A 15,044-nucleotide genomic window follows, 5' to 3' on the forward strand; every position below is an offset into this window, starting at 1 on the left:
AGGTCCAGAAAGGTTATATAACTTCCTTAAATTCACACAGCTGGCATATAATACAGCCAGGAAGTATTTTTTTAAAATCACTGCTTACCACCTCCCCACTGATTTAATAATATTTTTAGTGTTAGGGGTAATACTTCACAATATCTTTATTTGCCTGGTGCTTAGTATTTTATAAAATGCTTTACATACTGTGAGTTTCATAACCAGTCTGTGAAGTGAGTTGGGCAGGATTGTTATCCTCACTATTATAGGAGAGAAAACTGGTGCAACTGAACCCATAGGTGTCTTTTGCAGGAAGTGTTTCTGTTTTACAAACATTCTGGGTGCCTCTGTACCCCGGGAGTCAAGTCATTGTCACCTTGTCTCAGACAAGGGTGCTGGTCCTCCCCGGAAGCATCACAGACTAGTGAGAGCCCCAGGCATGGAAACCAAGAATCATGGCAACACAATATGTAGTCTCTAAGGGAGATATGAAAAGAGTGCTTCTAGAGCACAGGAGGGACCATCTGTGCCAGGGGGGTCTTAGAAGAGATAAAGGTGGTGGTAGGAGAGAGTGGGGGGGAGGGCTTTCCTGGAAGAAAGAATGCGTGTATGCAAGTGTGAATTCATGTTTATGACCACGACGGTATGTCTAGGCATGGTTGTATATGAATCTGAGTGTGTACCTGTTTATATGGGCTTACTCACGTGTGAATTTACGCACACGCAGACTGTAAGTGTGGAAGAAGAAAGCCTGAAGACGAAAGTGTGCTTGGATCCACACAAGCTACAAAAGAATCTGGCCTGCCTTGGATGATCGCCCCATTTCTCCTCCCTCCCCCCAACACTGGGGTATCCAGAGATACCAGTTGTTTCCCACTCTAACAATTGCCTCATGGGCTATGGTGATTAGACCCACCAGGTTTTCAATCTATCAGTCTGAATGTGTAGTAGTCTGATAGAGCCCACCACTTGTGTGAGTGGGGTGAAGAGTACCAGTATCTATAGGTGTATATCTCTTTGCACACTTATGGTTATGTGTGAAAGTTTAGTGTTGGCTGTTCCTAGCCAGACTGGGGGAACCTCCCTTCTTCTTTCATCTTTACTGTCTTGGGAATTTATACATTCACCTGTTTCCATTGCCACCTAAATGTGGCCAGTTCCTGCCTTCACTTAAATGTCCTAGGGTATATAACTTTAATTCTGTACTGGGGCTGGGCAGAGGCAAGGCTGGAAATGGCTGGTGCCCATTTTCTGTGGAGGTACTCTGTGCTCCCCCCGACCCCACTCCACCCCATTCTGGTCTAGGAATTTCCCAGAGGATGAAAAGTGTTTGAAAAGGCAAACAGGACTGGTGGCAGCCATGAGGAACTCAGAGGATCACTTCCAGGAATGGAATGATCACCCCCCTCTCTTGATGATAAATCCCATTTTTAAGGCAAAATTGACCACAGAGGGAAAGCGAGGACTCCTGTCTCCACAGATGCTGCCTCAGGGATTGAAGAGATGACAGGTAAGACTGCAATACTCTATTTCTTTTAAACTTACACAATCAAAAGAGCTAAAATGATTCCAAATAATGTGTAATTGATGGTGAATAACAGTATCTCTACAAAGTGACCAAATAGTTGAAGTAGATTTTCTCTTTTGTCATAAAGTATATAAATTCAGGGCTGTGGGGTCATGTGAGGCACAAGTATTATATGCTGGAATACACTGATGATTTGTGAGTGTTTACCGCTTGGTCCAGTACACTGCCACACAGCTAAATAGTCACATATTAAAATAAGCAACAATGAACTGCAATAATCAACACATGTAACATGCCAGATTTTAAGCTGAATGAATGAGTGGGTGAAGAGAAAAACAAACATATGTAGAAAAGAAGAATCATCTCATATAGTGATCCCCGAAATAACAACACCTGGATTCTGTTCTCAGTTTCACCAATGACTTAATCTATTGAAAGCTTTTCTTTTTACTTTTTAAAAATCATATATGGGAAAATTAGTCCAGGGGCAGAATATCTCTCAAAAACATGAATATGCTCAATCAAACCTTGTTGAAGTGTCTTGTAAAATGTAAATGATCACTAATAAATGTTAGTTGTTGCAAATCTATGTTTATTGTGGCACCATATATAATATATATTTCCATGTTCAGGACACAAACATTATCCTAAATTGTAAGGGAGGATGCTAGTTTTATAATATGACAGGAGGATTTTTCCATAGTCAATATGTTGCTTATTTGCACTTAGCTACATTGCATCAATAATCTGAAAAAGAGAAATAGCCTGGTTATGGCTAGAGATTCTGATTAGAGGCTAAGATTTCTATCATGGACTGCTTTCAACTGTTATATTTTATGGCACAGATTCAGTGGGAATCTGATCTGCTAAAATATTTGGGCTGTGAAAACTCCCACACTGTGACAGATGTCAAGTCCAATTAAGTGACTCATGTCCAGGTTTCTGTCCAATAGGATTTCCCATTAAATATCAATTTAGGGAAAAAAATTCCATCCCCCTTCTTAAGCCTTTATCTCTTCCACCATCTCCAGGCTGAATCAATTGGTACCAAGAGAGCCAAGAAGCCACACACGCATCTCTGTCTCTTTGCTCTGGCTCTCCCACCCTCTCGCCTCTTTCTCCGCTTCCCTGTCACTGTTACTCCGGGAGACGTTCACTTTTCACCAACCTTTCTCCAAGCATCTCCAAGCCACTGACTCTATATATTTTGCTACAAGGTAAAGAAAGGAGGGGGTGGGGGGTGGGCGATGTAACCAAGCCTTGAACGACTTTGAAACTGGAAATAGGTGTCTGTTTATACAACATACAAGTAAAGGAGGGAAGAGGAAGAGGCCAGCTTAGTTAGCCCGGAGTTACAGTATTGTGTTCCTGGGAACTGGGGAGACATCAGCTGAACAAAGCCTTATCTAAAAAAAAAAAAAAATCACTTCTGAGCAAGATCGCATCTCTGCCTTGCACTCCCCAGTTTCTGCTCAGCCGTATTAGGGAAGGAAAAGAGTCCTCAAAGGAGCGGAATCTTATCTTAACCATCTTTCTTATTGATTCTTCCGCTATTAGAAAGTGGAGGAATCAGTCCTTTGATGTGATTGTGTTTATCTCTGCATCTCTTTTGTTATTTATAGAGACCCAGAAGAGGAAAAGAGGCAAGAGACTTTTCAACACATCGTTAAAAAACAAAAACAAAAACAAAAACAACAACAACGAATTTCCCGAAATGTTTGAGAACAATTAAAAGGAAAAGGCGTTTTTTTTGATCTATCAACTAAGTGAACAATCATTCATACCGTCCCTCGCTGTGGACACCAGCGAGATGACAGCTGCTTTTTCATTTTTGAATGTAATAAATATTTGCTGCTTTTAATATATTTTGGAATTTCTCCCCGCTATTCCCTGGGATTTTAACTCTAAAAGATTGGAGAAAAGATTATCGAAAGGGCTTTTACAAGGTAAGCCTCCTTTAAATGCTTTTTTCCCAGCTTGGAACTAAGTTAGATTATGCATATCGCATTTATAGAGTATTTCATGAATGCCTGAAAAAAACAAAATGCATATACGACATGCTCTATATGAATATTTTTAAAAGACACCTGGAGAAGAATTTAACATGCTTTGAGGGCAACCCAGGAACTTTTCATCCGATCTACAACTATGTTGTGGTTTATTGTAATTTTCTATTACTCGCCTATTTATTTATACCCTCTCAAGGCGAAGGTGTAGCTGCAAGCTGTTCTACTTATAAACGTGTCCGTAAAAAGCCCGAAGAGTCACATGTAATTCACTTGGAGCATTTGTTTTTATTTTGCCTTAGAGGACTTGTTTTCCTCGTAGGGAAATGAAAGCCGCCTTAGAGCCAAATTCGCACCTAACTAAGCAAGTGCGACGCTGGAAGCAGATCGCTGGAAGCAGATCGCACAGCCCCAGCTTTTGTCTAGGAGCAAACCCGCATGTTGCAGACGCGACCTATTCCCCGGCTAGCACCCCTCCTGCCCAGCCGCACACGCCGGGCTCGGGGCTGGCAGCTTGATCCGCCCTCTCGGCGCCCGTGATCCGTGCGCATAGCCCCAGCAGATGCCTTCCCTGCCTGCCGGACCCTTTCTCGAAGCCCGAATTTCCTTGAAGCCCCAAGGCTGGGAGCGACACTATCCCAGTAGGCGCGCAATCGGGGCCGGTCCTCCAGGCGCCCAGGAGGAGCCGGGCACGGCGGCCTTTCTACGAGCGTATCCTTAGAGGAATCTGAAGCCAGACTACCTCGGCCTCGGCCAAGCGGCCCGGGGACCGCTGCGGGCTCCCGACTCTGCGCCCCGGAGCACCGAAAGTTGTGGGTTGGGGTTGCAGCTCCGGCTGGGGCAGCAGGCGCGGCGCCCGCCTCCCCCCACCCCGGCCCGTGCCTTCCCTCCTTTCTCTCCTCGTGCAGCCACCCGGCCGCCGACCTATTCCGGGGAGGTGGTCGGCAGACTGCGGGCGCATTGTCTTATCCCACGTCGCCGCGTCCCTAGGTCCCCGAAGTGTGTAGCTGTCTGTGTGACAGATGGTGCTTCGGGAGCCAGCGAGGGCATAAGAGTCTATTTGCTATTGAAAGGAGCCTCCACGTTGGTTCAGTCATCTCTTGATTATTGCGGAGAAGAGCGAGGGGTACGGGGAAGCCTTCCCACTCCGGGCCGTCTGTGCTCGGGGCTGAGTTCCTCTGAGGCCCCGGACGCCCCTTGCCCCAGGCCCACTCGAGGCCCGCGGGCACCCGGCTCTCCCGCGGCTTCGCCCCAGGCCCTCTGGGCGGGAAGCGCGCTCCGTGTCTCCCCGTCCCCCAGCAAAACCCAGGTGGATTCGTCGTTCGGATTCATTCGTTTGTCAGGGTCGGAGAAGAAGTGAGGCAGGCGGAATGGCCAAGTTGTATTTAGTCGAAGGAAGCACAAAATCCAGTGGCGGCCTCGCAGGCCGGCGGCGGTTCCCCGGAGCAGGCCCACAGGCCAGTCTCGGCCTCCCGGAGGCCGCGGTGTCAGGTCCGGGATGCGGCCTGGGCCAGGGCGAGGCCTCTCCGGCTCCTGTGCCAGGCGGAGGCTCCGGTCTTGGCCCTCGGGTCTGCCCGCCTCGGCGCGCTCCCTCCCCGCGGGACCCGCTCGGAGGAGCGAGCCGGACCGCCGTGGGAAGTTGGCCCGGGCCGCGCGGAAGCCCTGCGGGCTAGGCCCCCGCCCAATCTCGCTCCTATCCAGAGAAGGGACCCCCCTCCCCCCCCCCCCCCCCCCAATTTCCTTTTACTGATCGCTTTTCTGACTCCTCCTCAGCCTCCAAAATGATGCTGAGTCCGGACCAAGCCGCCGACTCGGACCACCCCAGCTCGGCGCACTCGGACCCGGAGTCGCTGGGCGGCGCAGACGCCAAGGTGCTGGGCAGCGTGTCGGACCTGGAGCCGGTGGAGGAGGCCGACGGCAAGGGCGGCAGCCGGGCCGCGCTCTACCCGCACCCGCCGCAGCTGAGCCGCGAGGAGAAGCGCCGCCGCCGGCGCGCCACCGCCAAGTACCGCTCGGCCCACGCCACCCGCGAGCGCATCCGCGTGGAGGCCTTCAACCTGGCCTTCGCCGAGCTCCGCAAACTGCTGCCCACGCTGCCTCCGGACAAGAAGCTGTCCAAGATCGAGATCCTGCGCCTGGCCATCTGCTACATCTCCTATCTCAACCACGTCCTGGACGTCTAGGGCCGGGGTCGCGGCTAGGGGCCGCCTGGCCGGGAGTGGGTGAAACGCGGCCCACCGGGGCGGCCGCCGCGGGGGTGGCGGCGGAGGCGGCGGCCCAGCGGGACGGCGGCCACAGGCCTTGGACCCGGGAGGAGGCTCGCACTGTGTTCTCTCCTGTCCGCCGGGCGACTCTGTAAGGTTTCCGACTCCAGAAGGGTGGGGTTGTCTGGGGAGTCCTGGGGCCTGCAAGGAGTGTTTTTCAGGCAAGGCGAACCTCCTGGAGGTACACAGACAAGTGACCTCCAGGCCTCCCCTCCACGTGTTAGGATCCCTTTAGGGATTGTTGCTTTAGCTCACTGGAGACTTTGAGTTCTCCTGCATTCATCTCCCACAGATCTTCATGTTTTGAAAGAATGAGGGGCAGAAGCTCAGAGTCTGGGCTTTTATCTTTAGACTATCTGGCTATTTTTTCTAATTGACAAATCACCAAACATTCGGAGGGGAGGGGAGGAAATCGCCTTCAGGGCAAAGATTTAAGGCACAGAAAGGTGGAACACAGAAAACTTTCTGTTCCATTGTGAAAAGAAAGGTTATATTAGAATCCAAATGAAACAGACAAGCCTAGACTATTTGGTAAGGCTAAAAAGACACATTGAGATTAACCCCAAGGTCTGATGCTACTGGAGATAGGAGAATCCATATTTAAATGGAAAATTTAATATCTGATTGCTTTTTCAAGCGAAGTGCCCCTTTATATATCCAAAAACATCTATTTGTGACCTTAAACATGTGGACCCATAGGTGCAGTTAGAAAAAGACAACCTATTTTTATTTATGTTAGAAGGAGTAGAGTATTTTTTTCAGACATTTATTTTTCAGAGTGGTGATAATTTTACTTTGGATACTCTGTGCCAATTTATTTATAGTCAAGTGTTTACACTTTCTCCTTGTGGAATAATTATGTCTAACTTTTTATGGTGTTTGTTGAGATTATACTGTGGTCTTTCTTTTTGCTCTAATTATATTGCACTTGTATAACAAATTCCCCACACCTTCCTGTTTCTAAACATATTTTATATATTAAGATGTTTGTTGGTTCTTTTATTGTGAGATCAGCAACACTAGCACTTCACTATTATAGTTTTTTAAAAAGTAAGCGTTATCCTTATCCGTAGTTATGTCTGAAAAGTACTTTGCGAACTGTTTAAAAGGAGAGTAGCTTCTTTGTGTGTGTGTGCGCGTGTGATGTTTGTGTGTGGGATGGTTTTAGGAAATTATTTTCCTAAAAAAAAAAAAAAAGAATTCAGAACTACTTTCCTCTGTGACTACCAAAAAGAAAAGTCTATAACCTGATAATGTTTCATGTTCTCAGCTGTGAAACTCTTAAAACAAGGAGTGTATTTTAGAGATAAGGAAAAAAAAAAAGAACCACATCTGCTATCCAAAGAATTTAGTCTTTTCAGGGTTTTTTTGTGTCTTTGTTGCTTTATATAATGCAATATTTTGTAGTGAAAATAGATATAATCTGGTTTCTATCTGACGAGTTTTTCATATCTCATGAATGGTGCGCTGTTTTGCATATAAATAAAGGTATCAAATAAAGTCATCTCCTTTATTTTAAACATACTGTCTAAAAATAATGAACATACTGGCTGAGCATAAAATATCTTAATGGACTCAATTCCTCAGAAAGCAACTAATTAAAACAACAACAACAACAAAACTAAGTCGTAACATGTATTGAGATGTTTGTTGCTCTTCCTGAACTTGGACATTGATCCATCTATAAATAGATGCTCCACATACGATGGTGACATAGATCATGTTTCTCTCAATGAAGAAAAAATTAGAGTGTTTATATTAAAACATTGCTTGAATCATAGATTAATTTTGCTCTAAAAGAAAATTTAGTAACTCACCCAGTTTCTTCAAAGTAGAGTTGGGAAACTGAGGTGCAAAGAGTTTAAGTGTCTAAGTCACATGACTACTTAATGGCAATGAGAAGATCCCTGGTATGATGACTCTCAGTCCTTATGGTACTTATTAAGAATAAGGTGCACTTTACTGTTGGAGCGCTGAGACATCTAATCAGGACATAGATTTAGAATATGACATCTGCATGTAAGGAAAATTAATTAAACCCTGGACCAAACTGGAGAGGTGAAGAATATCATTTACAAAAGCCCATGTTGTTGTTATTGTTCAGTCGCTAAGTCATGTCTGACTCTTTGCTACCCTGGGAACTTTAGCACACCACAATAGCCTATATACTTTTATAAAAATGTGAAATATTCTGTCTACAAGGCAGAAGACATGAATAACTTAAAAACTATTTATATGTGTATACGTACACACACATAGATAGAATATTATCAACTACGAGTCTATATCACACCAAATCTCTGGTTGCAAAGTAAGAAATGTGATTATGTGGATGTTTGGTTATACAGCTATAAAATGTCTGGGATTCTGAGCATTTTTCACTTTTCATCCTAGTATCTTATAGTCAGGTTCACAGATAGGTGATCAATGAGACTTCATTCTCTTCTTCAGCTGAGGAAAGCACTTTCTTGGACATGAAAAATAACGGTGGCTTCTTTGGCCTTTCATCTGAACCAAGCTGTGGTCCCTGTAGCAGTGGCTAGTTATTTGGTCTGCACACCCACACTGTCTTTGGATTGAGTGTTCACAGGTCTTCCTCGCCACCTCGAGGAGTGTGCCTATGCCCAGTCCTTACAGAGTTTCTCTATTGTAATACAGAAAAATCGGCCCTGCTCCTATGTCAAGAAAACGAAGTCAACTTCTAGGCTCCCTTTCCTGGTTTAGGACCCCAGCTTCCGACTGACCAAGGCAATCCTCTCACTGACAGCTAGGAAGAGCCTATTAACTCACCTCTCTAGACTAAGTCTCTTGCCCCTGGAGTTGGACGGAGGGCAGGCATGAACAAAGGGCAACATCCCATCCCTATCGAGGGACACAGTCCATATGATCTCAGGAGAGGATCTTTGCAATATCACTTCAAATCTGAGGCTTCTGAGCGCTCTCTAAAAAGAAAGGCAACACTGGCACTCTGCTGGACCAGCGGGTGACTGACTCCTCCCTAGCACCTGGCATGAACTCTGAGCATTCAGCCATAGGTAGGGGAGTAGCTCCCGATAATGACAATGGTGCTCACTCACTCTTACATTCAACCAGTATCTATTGAGGACCTACTGTGTACCAGGGATCCAGTCTAAGGTACTAAAAATAGAGTAACAAATGACACAGTTTAGGGAGAAGAGCAGTATACTGGCAACAAATAAACAGTAGTTAATTGCAGGCATTGCTAAATGCTATGAAGAAAAATAAAGCAGGGTATAAGGAAATAGGAATAGCAGCTGGGGGTACTGGGGGAGGGTATTATTTTACTATTTACAATATCTTGTTTATTTTATATAGGAAGACAGCCAATCAACAATGTTGTGAGAGTTTCATGTGGACAACTAAGGGACTCAGCCATACATATGCAAGTATCCATTCTCCCCCAAACTCCTGGAGGGTGTTGTTTTAGATAGAGTTGTTAGGAAAGGCCTCTCTGAGGAGGTAGCCTTAGAGTAGAGACCCAGATCTGTCTAACCAGTGGTCTCCACAATCGCTGCCACTCATAGTGCCCTTCCTCCTCACATCCCGTTAACCTGGCCTGTGCTCAGGCTACCGACACAGCCCTTGGGAGGGCTCACCACTCCCCACCGGCAGCAGCCTCCCCCTTCACCCTCAGCTTGCTCCCTCTCTAGGCAGGCAGGGGGCCATGGTTCCTCCCACTGCTCCTCTCCCTTCTGCTCTCTGGCCCCAATGTTCAGCAACTCACCAGGGCATTGTTGCTCCCCAGAAAACCTAGACCCCACCTGGCCCAGCTCACAAGGACACCTGGGCTGCATATTTCTATGTCCAAATGGCCCCTCACTTCTGCCACTGTCTGGAGACATCCAGAGAAAGGGGCAAAAGTTCTCGGGGTGGGGGGGGGGGGGCGGCGGGGAACCTTCCCTTGCTCAGGGAGGAGAATGGGAGGGAAGTGGGTGGTGGGATACACTGGGAAAGGATCAGTAGCCTGAGGTCAGGGGAAACGGGTATGGAAAGAAATGAGGCTGGTGTTAATGCAGTGACATAGATGGGCCTAGAGATTGTCATACTGAGTGAAACGAGAAAGAGAAATATCAAATGACAGCCCTTATATGTGGAATCTAAAAAGAGATGATACAAATGATCTTATAAAACAGATAGAGCCTCAGAGATTTAGAGAACAAACTTACAGATGCTGGGGGGAAGGATGTGTGGGGAGGGATAGTTAGGGAGTTTGGAATGGACCTGTACATTCTGCTATATTTAAAATCAATAACCAACAAGGACCTACTGTATAGCTCATGCAACACCGCTTAGTGTTATGTGACAGCCTGGATGGGAGGCGAGTTTGGGGGAGAATGGGTACATGTGTATGTAGGGCTGAGTCCCTTTACTGTTCACCTAAAACTATCACAACATTGTTAATCAGCTATACCCCAATAAAAACAAAAAGTTAAAAAAACAAAATAATATTCCCCACAACAACAACAAAAGGAAATGAGGCTGGATGGAGGTGGAGGACTGGGGCCGGGAATGCCTGCTTCCCATATGAACCCTGTTCTTGGGGCTTCCTCTAGTGGCCCTTGAACAAGCATCCCCTGATGCGATGATGAGGTAAGTAGACAGAGTCAGCCTCTCTAACACTGGATTTATCCAGGTCCCCTCACTGTTGTCAGTCTCTGGATGCCCATCTCCCTCCCATGGAAGTTCAGGGCTGCAGCGGTTAAGGGAGTGGGGACAGTTAACTTGAATGTGTGGACAGCTGGTACTCTCTTTCCAGGCTTAGAAGGACTGTCTCATTTAGCATTGGTGGTGGTAGAAATAGTAATAGCTAACATGTATTGAGTGTGCGCCATGTGCCTACCGAGTCAGTGCTTTGCAGGTATTATCTCACTTAACGCCCAACAATCCAGTGCGATAGGTACTTTTGTCTCCATTGAACATATGAGGAACTTGAGTCTCAGGGAAATTAAATAACTTGTCTAGGGTCACAAAGTCATGTTTGTCAGTTTATCAAAGCCTCTTGCCCTTATCTGAGGTTCCCAGGTGGTGCTGGTGCTAAAGAACTTGTCTACCAATGCAAGAGACGCGGGTTCGATCCCTGGGTTGGGAAGATACCCTGGAGGAGGGCATGACAACCCACTCAAGTATACTTACTTGGAGAATCCCACAGACAGAGGAGCCCGGCAGGCTGCAGTCCATGGGGTTACAAAGAGTCGGACACGACTGAAGCGACTCAGCCACAGGAACACCTTTATCCATCATATACCATGGCTTTCCTTTGCTAGAAGGGCTATTGTGCCATGAACACACCCCACCCTTGGCCTCTGCACCCCATCTCTTCTCCTATGTGCTCAGGGGAAGTTTCAGATCAGACATATCAAAGGAACGCAGGATCTGCAGTGCACGCACCTGTCCACTCATTCAGAGGACACGTGGAAGCTAAGACTGAGACTGTGCTCCGCTTACTGGGTCAAGCATGTGTCTGTCCTGGCAAGACCCTGTTGGCTAGGGCAGTTCTGGACCAGCCCCTCCCAGAGGAATCTGGCACTGACACTGTCCATGTGTCAGTGGATCCACCACATGGGTAAGCCTGGTTCCTCAGCCTCCCCCATGCACACCCCTCTGCATGTCAAGGCTCCCAAGAACATCCACATCCTCACATTGCCCCTTTAAACTTAGCATATTATCCCCTTTCTGGAAATGTTTCTTGGCTCTTCAATGACTATAAAAATAATAGAATTTAAATTCTTTCTCTGCATACAGAAATCTTTCACAACCTTGCTCCATATCCTCTCTAACATCATCTTCAGCCACTCTCCCTGAAATTAAATTTTCCTGCCAAATTTAGGTTTCCTCACTTCCCTAGAGATAACCTGTCCTTTATAACCTGCACTTGCTTTCCCTCTGCCTGGAATGCTCTCCTCCAATTTTTGTGTTTTGCCCAGAAAATTCCAGTGTCACCCAACACAAGTGTAGCCACTTTGCAAAACTTTCCTTAATTTCTTTGGGCAGCATGAGCTGCTCTGCTCTCTGAACCTCAGGTATAAACATCATTCTGCCAGAATTTGTCTTCATCCCAGCACTGTGTTTGAGACCTATGACTCGGAGGCCACATTCAGACCCTGACTTCGACTTATTCGAAATGTGTGATGTTGAACATGTTGACTGTATTTCCTTCCTTTTCAAATGTATGGGATGGGACAATACATGCACCTTTCTCAAATGCTGCTGTGAGGTTGGTATGGAATAAGGCAGAGTGTTTCCAGAGTAGGAAGAATATAGTAACTGCTTGATAAAGGTAAACAATTATTATTAACTTTGTATTTATAGTATGCATAGGAAGTTGTAGGAGAGAAGCTAAAATAATGATATGTTAATAATTCATTCACGTATTCATGATTCGTGGTCTCTACCAACTGTATTCATCCGCATATGACACATTATTAACTCTACAAAAAGTCAGAGAGTAATAATCCCTGTCCTGTCAGACAGAAAATATCATAGCTAAGTAAACAGGAATCCATGAAATAAACCATAAGCATATACATCTAAAGTTATGTACAGGTCTGAGAGCCCCACTCCACTCCATGACTTTTCTTTTTTCATCTTGGTTTTTCTCATCACATTGAATGCTGTGAACCTCAGCTCTCCTGCTAACTATTAATAGCTGTGGCCTTGAATAAATTACTTAATTCTGTGCCTCAGTTTTCTCACGTATAAAGTGGGGGTGATAATAGTACCTACCCTGCAGTATTATTAGGAGGATAAATTAAGTTAATTCACATAAAGCACTTAGAATATATCCAGGCATATGACCCAGCAATCCCAGTCCTGGGCATACACAGCAAGGAAACCAGATCTGAAAGAGACACGTGCACCCCAATGTTCATCACAGCACTGTTTATAATAGCCAGGACATAGAAGCAACCTAGATGCCCATCAGCAGACGAATGGATAAGGAAGCTGTGGTACATATACACCATGGAATATTACTCAGCCATTAAAAAGAATTCATTTGAATCAGTTCTAATGAGATGGATGAAACTGGAGCCCATTATACAGAGTGAAGTAAGCCAGAAAGATAAAGACCAATACAGTATACTAATGCATATATATGGAATTTAAAAAGATGGTAACGATAACCCTATATGCAAAACAGAAAAAGAGACACAGATGTACAGAACAGACTTTTAGACTCTGTGGGAGAAGGCAAGGGTGGGATGTTCTGAGAGAACAGCATTGAAACAAGTATACTATTAAGGGTGAAACAGATCACCAGCCCAGGTTGGATGCATGAGACAAGTGCTCAGGGCTGGTGCACTTGGAAGACCCAGAGGGATGGGATGGAGAGGGAGGCGGGAGGGGGGATCGGGATGGGGAACACCTGTAAATCCATGGCTGATTCATGTCAATGTATGGCAAAAACCACTACAATATTGTAAAGTAATTAGCCTTCAACTAATAAAAATAAATAGAAAAAAAGAGAAAAACAACAAGGACCTACTGTATAACACAGACAACTATATTCAATATCCTGTAATAAACCATAATAGAAAAGAAACTGGGAAAGAATATATACACACACACACATATATACATGGGATTGTTGCATACATACAACTATATATATATATATATAAGATTTTTGTATATATACTACTATATATACACATATTTGTATATAACAGAATCACTTTGCTATATGTCTGAAACTAACACAATACTGTAAATTAACTATACTTCAATTTAAAAAAAAGAAAGAAAAGGGAAGATTTCATGAGCTTCTTGAAGCACAGGGAAGAGGGGCAAGATTTGGTGGATGGAGGAAAAGGGGAGGCCTCCCTAGGATGTTTTTGGGTTGAGGTCAGGATGGGAGGAATAGGAGGAAAAGGACATTAGGGCAGGAGAGGAAAGACTCTTCTAGAGCTGATTCTGTGGAGCAGTATGATGGTTAGGGGTTAGCCTGTGAGCAGTGGGTGGTGAGCAGGACTGGAGTTGGGGAGGGAGGGGTGGGGAGGTTACCTTAGTTCAGGTGTGAGTCACTGGGGCCTGGTGAGTAAAAATCAACCACATGAACTTTCTGAGCGACTACATTAAAAAAAAAAAAATTCTTATAGATGTTTTAAGAACATCTTCCAAAGCTAAGGGATTCTAAAGTCACAGACATTTCATTTACACACTTAACCATGTTTCTCCAGTACCCCTTTGGATGATTTGAAGCAAATCCCAAACATCACACCATTTCATCCATAAATACTTCAGTAAGTATTTTTAAAAGTTATGGGACTCTTTTAAAATTATTATAACAGAACTAAAATACCGTATCTCTCATGTCTCCTGCATTGGCAGGTAGGTTCTTTACCAGTAGTGCCACCTGGGAAGCCCACCATTATCACAGTGGAACAAATTATATATTTCCTGAATATCATCAGTGAGCACCTACATTTTTTGAGGGGGATTTCACAGCTGGTTTAACTCCCATTTTCTGATTATCATTTTTCTCCAAACAGTTGGACTGTCTCTGTGGTAGTCCTCCTTCTATTTTAAAAATTCACCCTCTGTCCCTCTTAATTTTGGCACTTTCTCTTATTCACCTGCTCTTCTCACCACTCTTCCTGCCCCATCATGGATGGACATAAGTGGCTACTTCAGCACAGAAGGCCAAGGCCAAGGCTGCTGGGCAGGCTCTGATGGGGTGGCTGGCGGGTGGCTTACCACAGCCCAGGGTGATCATGGAGAAGGGAGAAAGGGTCACTAGAATGCGACAGAACAAGCATACAGTCAGAGCCCAACTCAGGCGGATTTTAAAGATGTGAAAACAAAAAGTCAGATGCATTCTCTTAGCTGTTGGTCAGGAGCTGGGGTGAGGGGGTGACGTGGAGTAGAAAGCATTCTGGGGACTCAGGAGTGAGGACCCACCATTCCCCTTGGGCAGCTGTGAAGGCCTGAGGACCACTAACCATAGTCATAAGCACCCCCAAGCACATCCTTTCAGGTCACAAGTCTGTCACACAGGCTATCTTTGTAAGTCTTTCAGACCTGGCACCAGGGTAGACCACACACTGAGGGGTCAAGTGATTCATCCAGTCTCACACCCACAACCTCTCAGTGGCAGAACCACCTAGAAGTGTTTGACATCACTTGTTGCACACTTCAACCTCAGGCTGTCTGCCCTGGCATGGAATCAGTAGCCTGGCAACTAATAACAGGTGGGAGAAATATCAACAACCTCAGATAAGTGGGTGATACCACTCTAAAGGCAGA

At 45.5% G+C, this 15,044-nt stretch overlaps 1 protein-coding gene across 1 annotated transcript; it reads left to right on the top strand.

Moving 5' to 3' along the window:
• Window positions 1-5,297: 5,297 nt before the first annotated feature.
• NHLH2 (nescient helix-loop-helix 2) lies at window positions 5,298-5,699 on the top strand. The gene has a single exon (XM_061119931.1). The coding sequence runs from the start codon at window positions 5,298-5,300 to the stop codon at window positions 5,697-5,699; it is 402 nt and encodes a 133-aa protein (XP_060975914.1).
• The last annotated feature ends 9,345 nt before the right edge of the window (window positions 5,700-15,044 follow it).

The sequence above is a fragment of the Dama dama genome, chromosome 20, assembly GCF_033118175.1.
Source record: "Dama dama isolate Ldn47 chromosome 20, ASM3311817v1, whole genome shotgun sequence".
NCBI lineage: Eukaryota > Metazoa > Chordata > Mammalia > Artiodactyla > Cervidae > Dama > Dama dama.

What these genes read in the sequence shown, in the direction of transcription:
- NHLH2 (XM_061119931.1), top strand. Translation starts at nt 5,298, where the DNA reads ATGATGCTGAGTCCGGACCAAGCCGCCGACTCGGACCACCCCAGCTCG.